We start from the raw sequence: 16270 nt of genomic DNA, 5'->3' as shown, positions 1-16270 counted from the left end.
CGAAGAGACTAGGCGATCGAGTCTGACGCCATCTTGGCGCATGAGTAAAATGTCCGAAGCCGTCGCTTTTCAACGCCTGTTTTTCAGCTGGTGATGCTACTATTGGTGTGCGGCAACAACAACATCAACGACGCATCAAACGGAGTCTGCTGCTGGACATGATGTTTTCCAACGGACCACCTATAATTAGATAATCAATCGAAATAAGGTATTTGCTGCACGGACATCGTTTGTCGTGAACTCTAAGGTACCCCCCGAATGCGAGTCTTCGAGGTTCTACTCGCGACAACTCCGAGTCGTTCGTTCTCGTCGGATGTCGATCAGTTCATGATAGGAACCAGCACGGATGAAGGGCGCGGCTGCTCTGCTGACAGTCGTCGACGCTGATTTCCGATATCAGCCAAACCCCGTAGCCATGTGAGATTGTCCCACCACACAGAGGGAAGAGTCCCCCAATTCGAAGCGGGTCCTTGAATCCATTCGTTGCGATCTTCGGTCAGTCCGAATGCAGGAGACCCTCGTCTCGTCTCGTCTCTCGTCCCACCCACATGTCCGTACCTACATAGTGCTACAATTAAACTGGAGTCTGGAGAGATAAGAAGCGAGAGCAGAGGCCAACGTCAAACGCACGCCATTACGTACAAAATTCTTCTCGCGCGCGAATGGGCACTTCACTTGGCTTCCCCAGAGGATGCTAATCCATCGCCATGGATTGGATTCATGGTCCGGACACTGCCCACTTCCTCCACACCTGCTGTCGAAAGAAAGCGTGGGCCATGGCACGGCGGCGGCGTGGATGGCTTCACCACGCATCACGTAGGGGTACAACGAGTGTCTTTGAGAAAGTCAATCTGCCGCCAATTTCAAAACCAACAAGACGTTGGTGGTGTGTTTCTGGTAGCGCAGCGCCTCTCGGTCCTAACCGAGGAATCGAAGTCCCTACCACTGTGACCTTGTCACGCCATCAAGCGCGCTTTACTCTTGGCCCTGTTCGCCAGGCTCAGGGCTGTTCGGTTACCGTGTGGCTGCAGTAGGCACGTAGTCGGGATGGACCGTCGCCGCCTCATCAAATCTGCCCATAAACTCTGCGAGCTTGCATAGCAAAAGAAGCGCTAATTTGCATCCGTAAGGTAGTCACTGACTGATGCAGCCAAGGAGGCATGGAAAGGAGCTAGTTGCCGCTTCGAGGCCTCTTGACACGGAGTAATCTCGAATACGGGGCGTCTGCGACTGCCGTGCCGCCAATGTGGGTAATTTCTCATCATTACTGCCTGCCTCCTGGGGCTGGGAATGTCATGATCGCGTTGGCGCTGCAACCAGACGCGGACTATTATACTGCAAGCCTGAATAGTTCGGCGAGATTGTTTGGACGAGCTGTTCTCTTCATACTGACCGCAAGAGAAAAGGAGAAGAAAAGAAAAGTGGCTTGTTCATCGAACGGACGAAGATGTTTCTTGAGATGCGTCCACGTTGAAGTCTAGATGAATTCCAGCGAGCTCGCTCGAAGGATGACTACTCAGACAAGAGCTGTATGTAGCACTGTGAGATGCGGATGTACTGAGTCGTGTACGGAAACTCATTGCTCCATGTCGTTCAAATCCCAGTCCAAATAGCGCGTTCATGGCGACCGTACGAATGGAAGATTAGGTTGCCTGCAATTGCGTGAGAAATTCGCGCTTGCGGCTTCATCCCAGGCCCAGGGAATTCCCTCTCCCGAGTCTCCCCCTCACTCCCCTCTCCCCCTGACCGACACCGCAGCCGGACTCACCTGGGTCAGCACACGCTCCTGGCTGTTTCCCCGAGTTCACCCCAATTAAACTGGACCCAAGTTAGCTTCCTCGAGCAAGGGTACGGATACATGGTGGGTACGGCAGCCCAATGTTCGAACTGGATCCGCATATGTGTGGTGCTTCTGGCGTTGGCAGTGGGATCCATGATCCTGCGGCGTAGATAAGCATCCCGTTTCGAACTTCCACCTGTTTGATACTGGAAGTATAGATAACGAAGCAAATGACTTCATATGCTGACTTTGTGGGTGCGACTCGCGGGAGTCTCAGCCAGAATCACAATGCCCCTCAGATTAACAAATCGAGATGCAGCGAAGCGTGTGAGTGATATTATTGGAGGGAGGACCCGATGGAAGGACGCTAGAAGGACGAGTAGAAGGTCTTGATCTGCCTGGCCATGCAGCGATGCTGGGATTCGCATGTCACCCGCCGCCCAAAGGATGCGACCTACTGCAGCCATTGCAGAATGGTGGTCGCAGGGGATGATAGGGCGTTGGCAGTCGCCAATGGCTAGAGACCGAAATGACCGATATTCAGAGTCAAGCAGGTTATTGGAACTGGCGGAGCGGGGGTCGCAGACATGTGGTGCTGCCACCATCGACCTTCCTGGTGCGAGAGACTAGAAGTCCTGCCCCCTTTTGCCGTTCATACTGGACGACTGACTAGGAACCAAAGAGTAGGTCAAAGTAAGCACATAGGTAAGGTAGCCAGGCAAGTAGGCAAAGCTGGCGGCGCATTGATGGCTGGTTCGAAACGTGACGGTCTATGGGATGAGCCGTGAGCACCATCAAACAGCTTATCGCATTGCCACCTGTCAAGGTCGGTTGATGTTGGTTCCGAAAGCACCGCATCTCCATCGACACGCAGCGGCACATCACCAGACGCAAAGGCGACATTGGGTCATCAACCCTGTTGTCGAAGAGGAGTGGCTATTATCACCTACGCCTCTTTACCCGGGGAACTGGTAGGACCTCTGCCGGATGGGGGTTTGTCGCAGACGTATCGTGTCTAGTCAACCATATTACATTACAACCAACTGTCGCAACCGACACAGCCGCGCGATAGGGCCTACGCCGGCGACGACGCGAAGTTGTCGTGTTCTGCAGGGAGGAATGGGAACACCGGGAGCTATCGACCAGGGGTGGGACCGATTCCACCTGCTGCGCAAGGTAGTACTCTTCCCCTGCTGATTGCAGAAGAGAAAACTCCCCGTTCCAACTATCTGTGATCGAAACGAAACGCAGTGCTGAACCGGCAGGCCGCATGCCCTTGGAACCTCTCCTCATTTCTCTTGCGCAAAGACTGGTTCGACAGGATTTCTTCATTCGAAAAGGAGCCATGACGTTGCGTGTATCTGTCGCATCGGATAATTTGCACTATCACAAGCCATCATGCGGTAGCGCTGCCAGTGCAGCAAGGACGCTAAAGTTGAGGCATCGAGGTCAGACTTTGTGCCAGCCGCGGTCGTTGGCTCTGTCGGCTGCACGACGTCGGGGCTCTTCAAGGATGATGGAAACCTGGGGCGGCCAAGATCAGCCCCCCTGGTCCACCCACACCACATGCATTCTCGGACCAGCCAGTTGTCTGGCCGGAGTCGACTTCTTGGCAACCCAAGCTCTTGAAAGGGAAGTTAGGGAACAGCCAGTTTCCGTGGATGCCGTGCCGAGAAGTGTAGCAAAAGCCGCTGCAACCCTGGCAAGAAGCCTGGTTGGACATCATTGGCGTGGCTTACGTGCAGGATTTTCTTCCCGATGAGCCTCCTCGACTTCGACGATTTCCAGTGTACCGGGAAGACAGAGTGACGGACTCGCAGCAGAGACTGTTGTGTACTATAGCACGTAGATTGCGATGCAGGCTAGCCTCCTGGCTTCGTCTCCAGCGTCGTGGACCTGGACCTCTGCGTGGGCCATCTCCCCTCACCGACCCGGGCCCAAAGATTCGTGCTCTCCACTTCACATATGCCCCCCAGGGCCCCAGTTCCACAGACAGGTTCGAGAGGAGGAGGGTCGGACTGGATCCTGAGATAACGTTGAGGAGGCAGCGCGCAATGGACAATAGGAGGGGCGGCCACTTTTTCGGAGCCATTTGCTAACGGCTTCAAGTGACAAGTTGCCCATTGGCCAACCAGCACAGCCCACGCTATCTGGGGGCTCTCAGGCTTTCTCAATCGCCCGGCTGGGGCGTACGCCTATGTCTCGGTGGCACGGTGGAGAGCAGGGTGACATCCCATTGCTGTGGTTCTCGTCTCCCCCAGGTCACGGTCGCTGGCGACGGGGTCTCGTCCAAATCCACTTCGTTACGACTGCGACTGCGACGACTTGCCCTTTCTTCGGCCGAATATGGGTTTGTACCCGTGCCTGGGTTCCTCGTTAGTGCATCATGCATACCGGAAAGCTGTCCGCAGCCAGCCCGCCTACCTCACCAGGTACCTCGTCCTCAGCTCGCCCAGACAGTATTAGTCCTCCGTACGAATACAGAGGAGTAGACTCAACGACGGGGAAGGTTTCGCTCGTTCCCGCTGGCCTGCCCTAGGACTTGGTACGTATCGAAGCACGACCAAAAGCCAAATCGCCTCCATCCCTCCCCCAAGTCGTATGCAACAAGTAACGGGGGTTGCTGCCAGGATAGCCTGCCATATCCTGTCCTTGCCAAGATCTGCGTCTGTCGCCCGTCGAGAGGGGGGCAAAGTTGGATAGACCAGCTTGATACTCAATCGGCCCTGGACCCTCATCTCTCCCTCCTTCACTTGTGTGTAATTTTCCATCGTCAACCAGGTGCAGCCTATCGGCTTTCCATGCATGACTGGATCCGCTTGCCGCCCTTGACAAGAACCCTTAGTCCTTGCGCGCCTGTTCCTGTCCTCTCGATCGGCATTTCCTTCATAAACCTCCCCCTTCCCCCGTCTGATCTGGTTTGTCTCGTGCTCGACAGCCATCCCTCTCCGTCATTTCTATTCTTCTCGGGCCCTCCTCCCGCAGCATTCATTTGTAACAGACACTATTTGTCTGTGTAACCCCACAAAGCCGCGAAATCCATCGCCATGGCTGCACCAGAAGGGGTTGTGCCTACCAAGGTCGAGGCCGATGAGAAGGCCACCGGTGGCCTTCCTGGCTACGACACCGGCAGTGGACAGGAGATCCGAGGTGATATCAGCGAGGACAGCTGGGCAACACGCAATGGTCTGAACTTGAAATCCTTCACGAAGAAGGATTACGGTCGCGGCATCGTCGAACTCGACCGCGCTATGAGCTCTCGCCATCTCCACATGATTGCCATTGGCGGTTCCATTGGTGCTGGTTTCTTCGTCGGTTCCGGTGGTGCTCTGAGCAAGGGTGTAAGTATTCCGTCTCTCTCGTTAATGGCGGTTTCTAACGCAGAAGCAGGGTCCCGGATCGCTCTTGATCGACTTCCTTCTCGTGGGTATCATGATGTTCAACGTCGGTAAGTCTGAAAATCCCTGTCAATCTTGAACACTGAAGAAGACTCTGACACGGTGCAGTGTACGCTCTTGGTGAACTCGCTGTTATGTATCCCGTCTCTGGTGGCTTCTACACGTACTCGACTCGCTTCATCGATCCTTCCTGGGGTTTTGCCATGGGCTGGAACTATGTCTTCCAGTGGGCCATCGTGCTACCGCTTGAGCTGACGGTCTCTGGTCTTGTTGTCGCATACTGGAATGACACTGTCAACGTGGCCGTCTGGATTACACTTTTCCTCGTCGTCATTATCATCATCAACATTTTCGGATCTATCGGATACGCCGAGGAAGAGTTCTGGTCGTCGTGCCTCAAGCTCGGAGCTACTGTCGTCTTCATGATCATCTGCCTCGTCCTTGTCCTCGGTGGCGGACCGTCTAGCGGTAGATACAGCGAGTACCAGGGTGCGAAGACCTGGTATGACCCAGGCGCATTCCGCAACGGTTTCAAGGGATTCTGCTCCGTCTTTGTCACGGCCGCTTTCTCGTTCTCCGGTACCGAGTTGGTTGGTCTTGCTGCCGCCGAGGCCAAGAACCCCGTCAAGTCGCTTCCCGGTGCCATCAAGCAGGTGTTCTGGCGTATCTCGCTCTTCTACATCTTGGGCCTCTTCTTCGTCGGTCTGTTGATTCCTTCCGACGACCCTGCGCTGCTCTCCGAGTCTGCCTACTCTGACGTCAAGGCCTCTCCTTTCGTGTTGGTCGGCAAGTACGCCGGTCTCGTGGGCTTCGACCACTTCATGAACGTGGTTATCCTCGTCTCTGTCGTGTCGATCGGTGTGTCTGGTGTTTACGGTGGTTCGCGTACCCTCACTGCCCTGGCCCAGCAGGGCTACGCGCCCAAGATCTTCACCTACATTGACAGATCAGGACGCCCTCTGCCTTCCGTGCTGGCGGTCATCATTTTCTCACCCTTGGCGTATATCAACCTCAGCGCGAGCGGCCCGGTTGTGTTTGACTGGTTGTTGGCTCTTTCCGGCTTGGCTGCGGTCTTCACCTGGGGATCCATTTGCTTGGCGCACATCCGCTTCCGCAAGGCGTGGGCCTACCACGGTCACACTGTCGACGAGATCCCGTTCAAGGCCATTGGTGGCGTTACCGGCTCTTGGATCGGACTTTTCCTCTGCTTCATCGTGCTTGCTGCTCAGGTAAGTGAAAATTCTTTTGACGGCATCAGAGATTTCATGCTAACAAGAATCCACAGTTCTACACTGCTATTGCACCCCCTGGCACGACCGAGCTCAACGACGCTGAAGGCTTCTTCAAGTCGTATCTCGCCCTCCCTGTTGTCATCGTGTTCTGGCTTGGTGGTTTCTTCTGGAAGCGCACTGGCTGGCTCCGTACCGCCCAGATGGATGTCGACACTGGCCGACGTGAGCTTGACTGGGACGAGATCCACGCGTACCGTGCACACATCGCCTCGCTTCCCGCATGGAGGCGCGCTCTCCACAAGGTGTGGTAAACGATTTTGGTGATTGCCAGAGGAGAAACCGCGTGTTGCCGCGTTCATGTATATTTTAATTAAAATCCTGCGTTGAGGATGACCGGGATGGGACTACCGTCCTGGTAATTGTTAGCAAAATGAAGATACCACAAGTGCTTTTACATCAAAACTGCGTCGTACTTGTATCCTAGCACGCGTTGGAAGTACCTATTGCAATCCATGGTCTGACTGGTTGCTGGCTCGGACAACAACAAGGGGATTGTGTGTGTATTCCGCCGTAAAACGCTCAAACAAAGAGATCTGGTTGGCATCTCTGGAGCTGTGGATTATGGCGCAGTTATAAGCCCAGAAGCTGTGCGGCCAACCAAGAGAATGCCAAGGGCTAGTGCGTGCCTTATCTAGGAGAGCAGCGGCAGTTCAGCAGTGGCCCTTGCCAACAGCAGCGATAACACAAGGTAGGTAGGCGAGCGTTGTTGGTGAAGATAAGGACGACCAGCCCAGAAGAGCAGGTGATGCCCGATTGTCGGACAGCGGTAACTGGAGATGGTTGGTCCGGATTGTTGGATATCTCTCGGCGTAGGGGTTTCATAGTCAACTGATAGGTCTTGGGAAGAAGTCCTAGCCGGATTCAGTGACCCATCCCGAGGAACTGACAGGGTCAGAAGAACACCTAACAAGATCGGGATGCGGTATCGGGCGGCAGCAGGGTGGTTATGAGGGTCTGTGGGGATTTCTGGATTGCTTGATCGATCTGTTCAATAAGACAATCAGATAGATGTTGTTGCGGTGGTGAGTATTAGACGTTTCTGTTAGAGGTCGTTCCCGTCCTTGTTAAAGGCAGCCGGGCGGGCAATGGCGAAGTCGAACGGAGTATCCCCGGGCCGGAAAGGTTTGATGGAATGGAATGGAATGGAATATTCCCAGGTTTTCGAGGGAAGGAACAATTGCGTGAATGGCATACCAGGAAAGAGCCTTGCTCTGGTTCCTCCATCGTGGCCTTTGACCTTACAAAAAGATCAAAAAGACGGCTGTTGGGGTTCATTTAAACGACGCTCAATCTGCGTGACAGGGTGACAAGAACGCCTTAGCACACCATACATAGCGTTGACTGCATGTCATTTCGGCGCCCTTTGACACACGTCTCCCCACAACCGCCCCGCTGAAGAATATGTCAAGCCCCACGGCTGAATTTACTGAATTGCCTCTTCGGTAAGAGACAGGCATTTTTTACCTCATCCGCCGCTAGCATGCTTTCACTAATAGTGGCAATTGCTTCTGGAATCTTGTTGTGGCATTTTTAAGATGAGAGGACGCCGTGCTTCAGCAGAACCTGACTTAGTACCGAGCATGAAAGCATCTACTAGCCCAGTATTCCAGAGATGACTTTCACTGCACTGCTGTCATTACTTTAGGTAATGTAATCCCATCATCAAGCATCTTTACAAAACTCGCCTTCATGAGATCTGTTTGACTAGCTCATGTTTCCTCCCACTCGAGCGTCTCGAGGCATGTCTACCCTGATGAAGAGCCCATCTGTATGGATGCCTTGGAAAGCGTCGTGAGGCCAGTCTACAAGGAAGCAATGCATTCTCGAGGTACTACTCATTCGGGAATATGTTGAACTTACATGAGACGAACATAAGAATCTACTGAGGAAACTTTGATGTGTGGAATACGTACTATTTAAGGTATGCGAAACAAGCAAGACAAAGGTGCATCAAGAGTACTCTCTGCAGGATGACAGACATACCAAAACATGTAACATGACCTCACATAGGATTATCAGCTCTGAATGAGAATCACATCAAATTACTATCCTTTCCTCGGGGTTGCATTTTGTTCTTCTTACTCACCTCTCCCTTAAGGTACATTCAGCGCGGGCGTCAAACGGCAGAGGGCCGTCCGGCAGGTACAGAAAGTGGGGCGCGGTGCTCGGCCATGTGGGTCACCTCAGCCGCAGTGCGCCCCCGAGTTTTGCGCAGCGGCGCACAACTCACCACGGCCATTCCCCCTTCAAAGCTGAGCATCTCAATCTGATCATCTCACCTATCCCCAAGCTCCTCATCTACCTCACTTTCGAATCTGATCCGTTCGATGCAACGTCTGAACATCGACTTCAATCTTTTGTAATCGGCTTCAGCTTACCTTACCTCGCTGTACAGATAGGGCCTGCACACAGCGCGCCACAATGAGCCCCGCGCCACCCAATAAGGGCAAGGCTCCCTTCAACGATGATGGAGACCTGTCCGACGGCTCGTCTCATCCAAGCGATGCCGAGGACGTTGATGCCAAAGTCATCTCCCCTCAACTCCAAGAAGGGGACAAAAGGCCGGATCCGACTGTTTCCTCTCAACCCCCATCTCGAGGCTCTCTGCGGGCCACCGAAGAGATTCAAGGCGAGAAACCTGTCAAACTAGAACGACTTTCACCAGATCTGAAGCGAGGAATCAGCACAGACTCTGCCCCATTTGATGCCGATTTTACTCATTCGGGAACTAGCCAGAAATCCTCTTCGCCCTTGGATTTGACGTTGAAAAAGAAAAAAAAGAAGGTCAAAGATACGGACGTCCATGGGCATGGCGCAGCTTATGACGCGCTGAGGGAAGACGCCATGATTCGCTTATACCCAGACCAAAGAGTCAAGTCAGAATTCTCACAGAATGATATCACGATCCAGCTTGGACGAACCCCCGGCCACCCATCGCTCGAGAGATCAAGCGCGGTGTCTGAAGGCGACACCGAGGGCAGCGCGTCCAATGCAGAGGATGAGCCAGAGAATCAGAACGAAGACCCTACGAAGAAGGTCCAACGCCTCATAGTCGATAGGGTTATGTCATCATTCATGAGTTGGCTTGACATAAAGAAGCAAGTCAAGCAAGGGGGGGAGGAACACGAGAGTGAATCGCAAATAGAGGAAGCCTTGTTGGAAGCTGCCCCTGGCGGCGATGCTGCATACGATGCCCTCCCCGAGTCCAGTCCAACAATGTTGGCAAGTGTTTCTACTAATGCGGCGAACTCTTCAAGAGGACATGAACCCAGCTTCATCTATAGTCAAGCTCCAGCTCCCAGTGCTTTTGCACCCGTCACTCGCCACATGAACTCGAACATTGCTCTCCCACCGCCGCCCCCGCGAGTCTCAAAGAAGGGGCCACAAACAGGAGCACAAATGTCAAACTATGGAGGGGTTTCAATACGAGGACCACCGTCGCCAATGGGACGAGGATCGCAGTTATCTGCGACCTATGTGCCAAGTTCTGATTCAACGGTAGATTTTGCGGGGATACCACCACTGGCATCAGCGACAGAACCGCCAGTCCCAGCACTAATACCACCGCAGCAGGTGCAGTCGCGATCAGGCTACACTGCTAGGGGGGCAAGCGAGGTCGAAGAAGTCTCACGTTCTAGCAAACAGAGTGCTGCTCCAGAATCGACATCTCGATCCTTTGTCTCGGCAGCGTGGCCAACTCTAGGATCACCCGCACCTTCGCACCTGGTAGGAGCTTCACGGCAAACACCGGCAGAGAAAGGACCGGCTGGCATCAGCACAGTGACTATGCACACAGGCAAAAGGGGGCGTAAGGAAAATTCGTCGAGAAAACACGACAGGTCTGCAGGCGAGCGAGCGCGGGGGGAAGAAGAGGAAGAGGGCGATGGGAATCAAATGCCCCGAGCGAAATTATCCAAAGTCCAGGAAGACACCATTGTAGGCGCAAAACTTGCGTGTCCCTTCTTCAAGCACAACCCGAGGAAGTACAAATCCCAGCGACCATGCTGTGGACCAGGCTGGGACCAAGTCCACCGTATCAAGTACGTTTATCCTCTTTTCTCACATGAGCTCAACTCACTGCTAACGACCCGTCAGGGAGCACATTTATCGCAAGCACTCTCTTCCAAAGTTCTCGTGCCCGCGATGCTCGCAGTCTTTCGAGACCCAACTGGCTCTGCAAGCCCACGCCCGCTCGCTGGACGCCTGTGACGTATGCGAACCGGAGGTCTTGGATGGCATCACGCAGGATCAAGAGAAGAAGCTTCGTTCTCGGAAGAAGACGTCGGCCAAAGAACTCACCGAAGCGGAGAAGTGGATTCAAGTCTACCGTATTCTCTTCCCCGACGTGAGAGAGCGGGAGATTCCGTCACCGTGTAAGCTTATGCCCCTACCGATGGAAGCAGAGGCTGACTGTCATTCTTGCAGACCATCACGCAGAGGACGCCGAGACGAATCTGGGAGGCTACGAAGACTATCTTCGCCGTGAACTTCCACCGCTGGTCCGCCGACAGCTTGAAAAAGAGGTCGAGCGTGAGCTTAGTTTCGTTGAGGAAGGGATGAAGCAAAAGGTCATTGACATTGCTCGGAATCTCCAGCTCACGCTGTTCAAGGGCTATCAACAGCTTGAGAACCAAGAGCGAGGACTGCAAGACCCGCCGAGTGTTGATGCTTCTTCAAGCTCCGAGACGGGAGTGTCTTTCTTCACGGCGACGGACACTTCGCCGTCAACCATGACGACCTGCGGCACAACGCCAGAGATTCCGGATCCGTTAGACATATTTGGTGACCCCGCCATTCCGGACTTCGACTTTAACTTTCTTGCCGACATTCCCTACCCAGAGTCACAGTCGCCTTCCAAGGGACAGAATCTGGACTTGGGGTTCAATCAGGATTTTGCAACTCGAGAACCAGCTACGATCACCCCTGGAATGGAGATGCTCGGGGCACAGCAACATGATTTGCCATACTACGGGTTAGATGGCTACCAAGACCCAAATAGCCAGATAATAGACGCGAGCGTCCTGAGCTATGTTCCATGAGCTGTCGGGCTTGGTATCCTTCGGCCACCCTCTGGTCGCTTAGTTGTTCCAATGATGTAGTTCAAGATACCCAATTATTCTATCATCAATCTTCCATCAATAACAGACTTTACCTTGGATCAAAGGTAGTCGGTTCGTAACATGTCATAAAGCTGTCGTATTCAGCCTACGGGCATTCTTCAATGGACATTGGTTCAGTTCACTGCGGCCCCGGCGCGAACCCAAGGCACGGGGTCTCGGGGTGCATGTCCGGAGATAAGCGGGCCAGCCAAAGACCGGGAGCCGGGATTCTAGGAGCTTTCGAATTAAGGTTTATCTGCTTACGTTGATTGCATATTATGGGGCTATCACATAGTGACATTCCGCTTGCTTTCGTCCCGGTGCCCAATTTGTTCCCATCTATAGCCAAGTTACCCGGACGTATTGTTAATAGATGCTTACGTTGACTGCAGCTGAGCCAGCCGACACTGGAAGTAGATCCAAGTCCACCATACGTTGCACAGTCGTATATATAACGTCAGTGACCATGGACCGCATAGCAGGAGTCGGCGTCAAGTCCTGTAAACGTCTCAAGCATTTCGAAATCAAGCAAGATGGGTAGCGCATTGAGCAACATGTTTCCGCCAAAGGCCAGCTTCACTGAAGCAAATTTACCTGATCAGAGCGACAAGGTACCTTCCATATTCTATACTACTTATCCGTACTGGTTCAAAACTGACCTACAAAGGTGTTCATCGTCACAGGAAGTTCTGGTGGCCTAGGAAAAGAACTTACCAAGATTCTTTACCAGAAGAACGCCAAGATTTACATGGCGTGTCGGTCTGAAGCCAAGACCGCAGCCGTGATCAAGGAGCTGAAGGAGTTGTATCCCAATTCCCATGGCCACGCCGAGTACCTTCACCTGGATCTGAATGACCTGACGACAATCAAGCAATCCGCCCAAGAATTCCTCAGCAAGGAAACTCGGCTTGACGTCCTCTGGAACAACGCCGGCGTCATGACACCGCCTCCGGGTTCCAAGACTGCGCAGGGCTACGAGCTGCAACTAGGCACCAATAATCTCGCTCCATTCCTGTTTACACATTTTCTCCGCCCGGTGCTGTCTGGCACGGCCAAGTTTGCACCCAGAGACTCCGTCCGAGTTGTCTGGGTATCTTCTAGCACGGCGGCCATGGCACCGAAGCCTCCAATCGACTTCAGCAATATGGATTATGCAAAGGATGAGAGTCAGATGCAAAAGTACGCGAGAAGCAAGGCTGGTAACGTCTTGCATGGAACGGAATTTGCGAGAAGAGTATCTGGAGAAGGGATCATCAGCGTTGTAAGTTGGTTATCATCCCTGAGCTGATGAATGTATGCAGCCGTTGACAGCGACGGCAGAGTCTTGACCCCGGAGTTTTCATGACGGATTTGCAGCGTACCATGCCGCTATGGCAGCGGATCATTGTGGTAAGTTCTGCCCAGAGAACTTCGTAACTCCTCGGTCTCTAAACACCTCTCGATGTGTCTACTAGAAATTCCTCGCGCATAAGCCAATCAATGGCGCATACACCGAGCTCTTTGCCGGCTTGAGCCCTACGATTACGGAGAAGAACAACGGTGGCTGGGGTAAGTTGCTCTGATTTTGAAGTGTTGTATCCAATGCTGACGACGGTTTTAGTCGTACCCTTTGGTCAACTCGCAGCTGGACGAGAAGATCTGCGCGACAAGGAGCTAGGCAAGAAGTACTGGGAGTGGACGGAGAAGCAACTCAAGCCATATACTTCTTGAAGGATTGCTGTCACCGTATCATGATTTATCATGTTTCTCTTTGTATCCCTTTCTCGCCCTCTCTATGTATAACAACCAGAACAAACCTTTCTAGACAAACTTGCGAAATTCGTACTAAGTACACATATGTATTACGTATTGTCATTCACATGGCTCCCCGCCCCCTAGCAACCCCGCAAACTCCTCCACCAAGCGCTGGTCTGTATCATGCCGTCTTTATCATCTCTTATAACTCCTTTCCATTTCTCAAGGAACCATGGCATCGCTTCCCAGCTGCGGCCATCCCACGGCACACCGTTTCCACGTCCATGCATGGAGCCCATTGCGGACCCCCAGCATCGAACTCCCCCGCCCAGCATGTCGATACAGAGGTCGTCCTCGTCTATCTCCGGTGAAGTCCCGGAAGCGAGTACGATGGCGTTGGAGCGGAAAGATGGCCAAGGCATCAAGTCGAAGCAAGGATGATGAGCCCGAGAGCGCTGGATGAAAGTCGGCCTCAGATCCGGGGTGATCTTCTCAAGAGCTGCGTCATCGTCGCTCGAGTCGTTGTCGTGACCGCTCAGGCTGCTATGTGCAATGCTGTAGAATAGTGACTGCGCGTTCTCGTCCATCAAATACTCTGTCGTTATGCTGAGCTGAGCTGCTATCGCACGCATTGCCGACGCGTACGATATTGGACTTAGATGAATGACATTTCTGGAGGGTCTGGGATAAGTTGGCGGGAGCCATTCAAGCGCCGGCTGGTCGGTCGGTGCCGTAAGATGAGCCAGTATCGTAAGGCCAGCAACGACGACCTGCCGCATATCGACACCACCGCATCGCGCTTTCACAGCTGCGACCCACTCACGCGATGACAGTGACGAGGCACTCTCGTATAGTACCGGATCCATGGAGTACCCCATGGCTATCAACCCGTACTTGACAACGTCACGAAGTGTAAAGTTCTCCCTCACCATGATGCCCCAGCCTTTCTTATTTTCATGTGCCGAGAGGGATAGTAACGCCTGGTAAATATCCGAAGCTGTAAGGTTGCATGAAGCGGTATACGCCTCCACCTTGTTATTTGATGACTCGGCTACCGCGTAGCGAGTAGGAGGGCAAATCGAAACCTCCTTGACGCAGTCTTTCGCTGCTGGTTCTTGCGTTACCCACGCAGCGGCGACCATCTGCTCCAAATGCCGAACTTTGGTCTTTTGCCTCGCGCCTAGTTTGGAGGTAAGAACAATACACCATATGCGAGTTATTGGGTTACATACGGTATGCCCGCTGAGCGTCGGCATTCTGGCGCTTCCGGCGGTCCTTCGCATCAGGCATCTTTCTGCGGGGCATTTTGACGTGGTTGTCACAATAGCTGAACCTGGACTACCAACTGAATGAGTTTTGCAATCGTTGAAACACGTACGAAGGAGGATAGAGCTGTATCTCGACAGATTGACGTATTCAAATTTACTGTTAGAATGCTGTACAAGTGGCTTGACTGGAGGAGGTTTAGTGAGTTTGCGTCGCGGACTTTGAGTACAACCTAATCTCCGCAATGTCCGGGTGCCAAGTTAGGTGTATTCGAATGCCTCGAACCAGAAAGTTCAACACTTACCACGGAATTTTCGAAACAAGATGCATAGATCTGGAGTCTGAAGATATCGATGTTCATTACTTGCTCAAAGTAAGTAAACTGCTAGATTCTCGACAGCTTTATTACCTAAGTCACAATAACCATCCAATCAACTACAACTTCCCCTTCCGGTTATCTTCGCCAAGCTTCAGAATAGACGCAAGATTGTTCGCCTCAATGACTTCAAAAAGCTCCCCAAGACCAGCAAGACGACGTTTCTCGCTCTCTCTGCGGAAGAAATCCTCCGCTGTCTTGATTCTGTTTGGGTGAATCTCATCCAGGAGCGCGTAGTCACGTTGAATGACGCCTTTGTTGCCCCCAGAGTTCGTCCACATTGTCCAGAAGCCTGAGAAGTTGTCTCTGACAGACATAGTTGCCGGGTCCGTGGGATCAGCGTTGTAACCCGCGGGCTGGCTGGAGATTGGGAAGTTGTCGAAATAGACGTCCATGGGAGTGTCAATGTACTGGGCTGGCTTTCCCGTAGCCTTTTCAAACGCCTTTGCGAGGTCTTCGTAGTGAATATGGTCGATGGCTACTTCTAGGTCCATTCCATCCGATCTTTCGGGGTGGTCGAAAAGCCAACGGGCATAGTATTCGCAATCATCAAGGGCTACATGCGGGACTGCGCCAGCTCCAAGAGGCACTCTCCATGTAACAATCCCGTTCTCGACCCGTGGCGTCATGATTGTCTTGGAAGAGATCGTCATCTCAATGTAAGGGCCGGTAGTGAAGATGGCGACACCCATGTCGTTGCTCTTTCTCTGCTGTAGCATCCACTCGGCCAGACGGCCCTTGCCGTCGTAGTGTCCGCACCGAAACTTTGGGTTATAGCCACTCTTCTTATAACCGTAGTCGAGATTTCCAAAGACGAAGAACTTGATTCCGAGCTCCACCGCTAGCTCGTAGCAGCGGATCGTCCAGTAGGTCTCTGCCTTCTCGCCGCAGTTGAAGCCATCGATGTTGATGAAAGCACCCCAGCAACCGGCGAATCCCTTGCGGAGGTCATTCTCGTTGGCAAAGGTTCCCTCAACAAACTCAACCTCTCCGAGCTTCGAGAGTTCTTTCGTCCTCGCAGAGCTGGAGTCACGCGTCAATACGCGCAGACTGTAGCCTCCATCCTTGGCAAGACCTCGACAGACGGGAAGGCCTTGGGCACCAGTGGCACCAATGACGAAGATGCGGCGGTTTGCCATATTGGTGAGATGTTTGAGTGACTAGAGAATTATGAATTGCTTTTTACTATGGTGGTCCTTGCCGATTATCGCAGTCTATGGCTACTCCTCTCACTGCAAGGTGCCATGGGCATTTTCTTATAAGCTCCCTCGCGAGCGATCCGTCTCTGCCTCCACCATTCGGATCGCCTACGTAATTTGGCCTGT

At 53.0% G+C, this 16270-nt stretch overlaps 5 protein-coding genes across 5 annotated transcripts; 3 read left to right on the top strand and 2 right to left on the bottom strand.

Annotated features, from left to right (window-relative positions):
* The first annotated feature begins 3716 nt into the window (after nucleotides 1-3716).
* Nucleotides 3717-7843, top strand: HER10_EVM0006193 (amino acid permease). The gene is made up of 4 exons (XM_035475785.1): nucleotides 3717-5121; nucleotides 5171-5228; nucleotides 5287-6407; nucleotides 6464-7843. The coding sequence occupies exons 1-4, from the start codon at nucleotides 4828-4830 to the stop codon at nucleotides 6719-6721; spliced, it is 1731 nt and encodes a 576-aa protein (XP_035334036.1). The 5' UTR covers nucleotides 3717-4827; the 3' UTR covers nucleotides 6722-7843.
* Nucleotides 7844-8730: 887 nt separating this feature from the next.
* Nucleotides 8731-11584, top strand: HER10_EVM0005250 (uncharacterized protein). Its single transcript, XM_035474872.1, has 3 exons — nucleotides 8731-10510; nucleotides 10566-10843; nucleotides 10896-11584. The coding sequence occupies exons 1-3, from the start codon at nucleotides 8892-8894 to the stop codon at nucleotides 11507-11509; spliced, it is 2511 nt and encodes an 836-aa protein (XP_035333972.1). The 5' UTR covers nucleotides 8731-8891; the 3' UTR covers nucleotides 11510-11584.
* A 328-nt stretch (nucleotides 11585-11912) lies between these two features.
* HER10_EVM0010587 (short-chain dehydrogenase) lies at nucleotides 11913-13370 on the top strand. The gene is made up of 5 exons (XM_035480043.1): nucleotides 11913-12180; nucleotides 12237-12830; nucleotides 12890-12958; nucleotides 13024-13117; nucleotides 13170-13370. The coding sequence occupies exons 1-5, from the start codon at nucleotides 12103-12105 to the stop codon at nucleotides 13277-13279; spliced, it is 945 nt and encodes a 314-aa protein (XP_035334342.1). The 5' UTR covers nucleotides 11913-12102; the 3' UTR covers nucleotides 13280-13370.
* A 73-nt stretch (nucleotides 13371-13443) lies between these two features.
* Nucleotides 13444-14864, bottom strand: HER10_EVM0003965 (uncharacterized protein; the record flags this gene model as incomplete). Its single annotated transcript, XM_035473625.1, has 2 exons — nucleotides 14536-14864; nucleotides 13444-14483 (listed from the first exon to the last, which is right to left on the bottom strand). The coding sequence occupies exons 1-2, from the start codon at nucleotides 14606-14608 to the stop codon at nucleotides 13444-13446; spliced, it is 1113 nt and encodes a 370-aa protein (XP_035333886.1). The 5' UTR covers nucleotides 14609-14864.
* Nucleotides 14865-15004: 140 nt separating this feature from the next.
* Nucleotides 15005-16084, bottom strand: HER10_EVM0007958 (NmrA-like family protein; the record flags this gene model as incomplete). The annotated part of the gene is made up of 1 exon (XM_035477496.1): nucleotides 15005-16084. One exon carries the CDS (start codon nucleotides 16082-16084, stop codon nucleotides 15005-15007), a length of 1080 nt encoding a protein of 359 aa, XP_035334154.1.
* Between the last annotated feature and the right edge of the window lie 186 nt (nucleotides 16085-16270).

Source organism: Colletotrichum scovillei (genome assembly GCF_011075155.1).
Source record: "Colletotrichum scovillei strain TJNH1 chromosome Unknown Contig00005, whole genome shotgun sequence".
NCBI classification, from domain to species: Eukaryota; Fungi; Ascomycota; class Sordariomycetes; order Glomerellales; family Glomerellaceae; genus Colletotrichum; species Colletotrichum scovillei.
The sequence above is the reverse complement of the archived record's forward strand: the minus strand, read 5'-3'. Positions and strand labels throughout refer to the sequence as shown.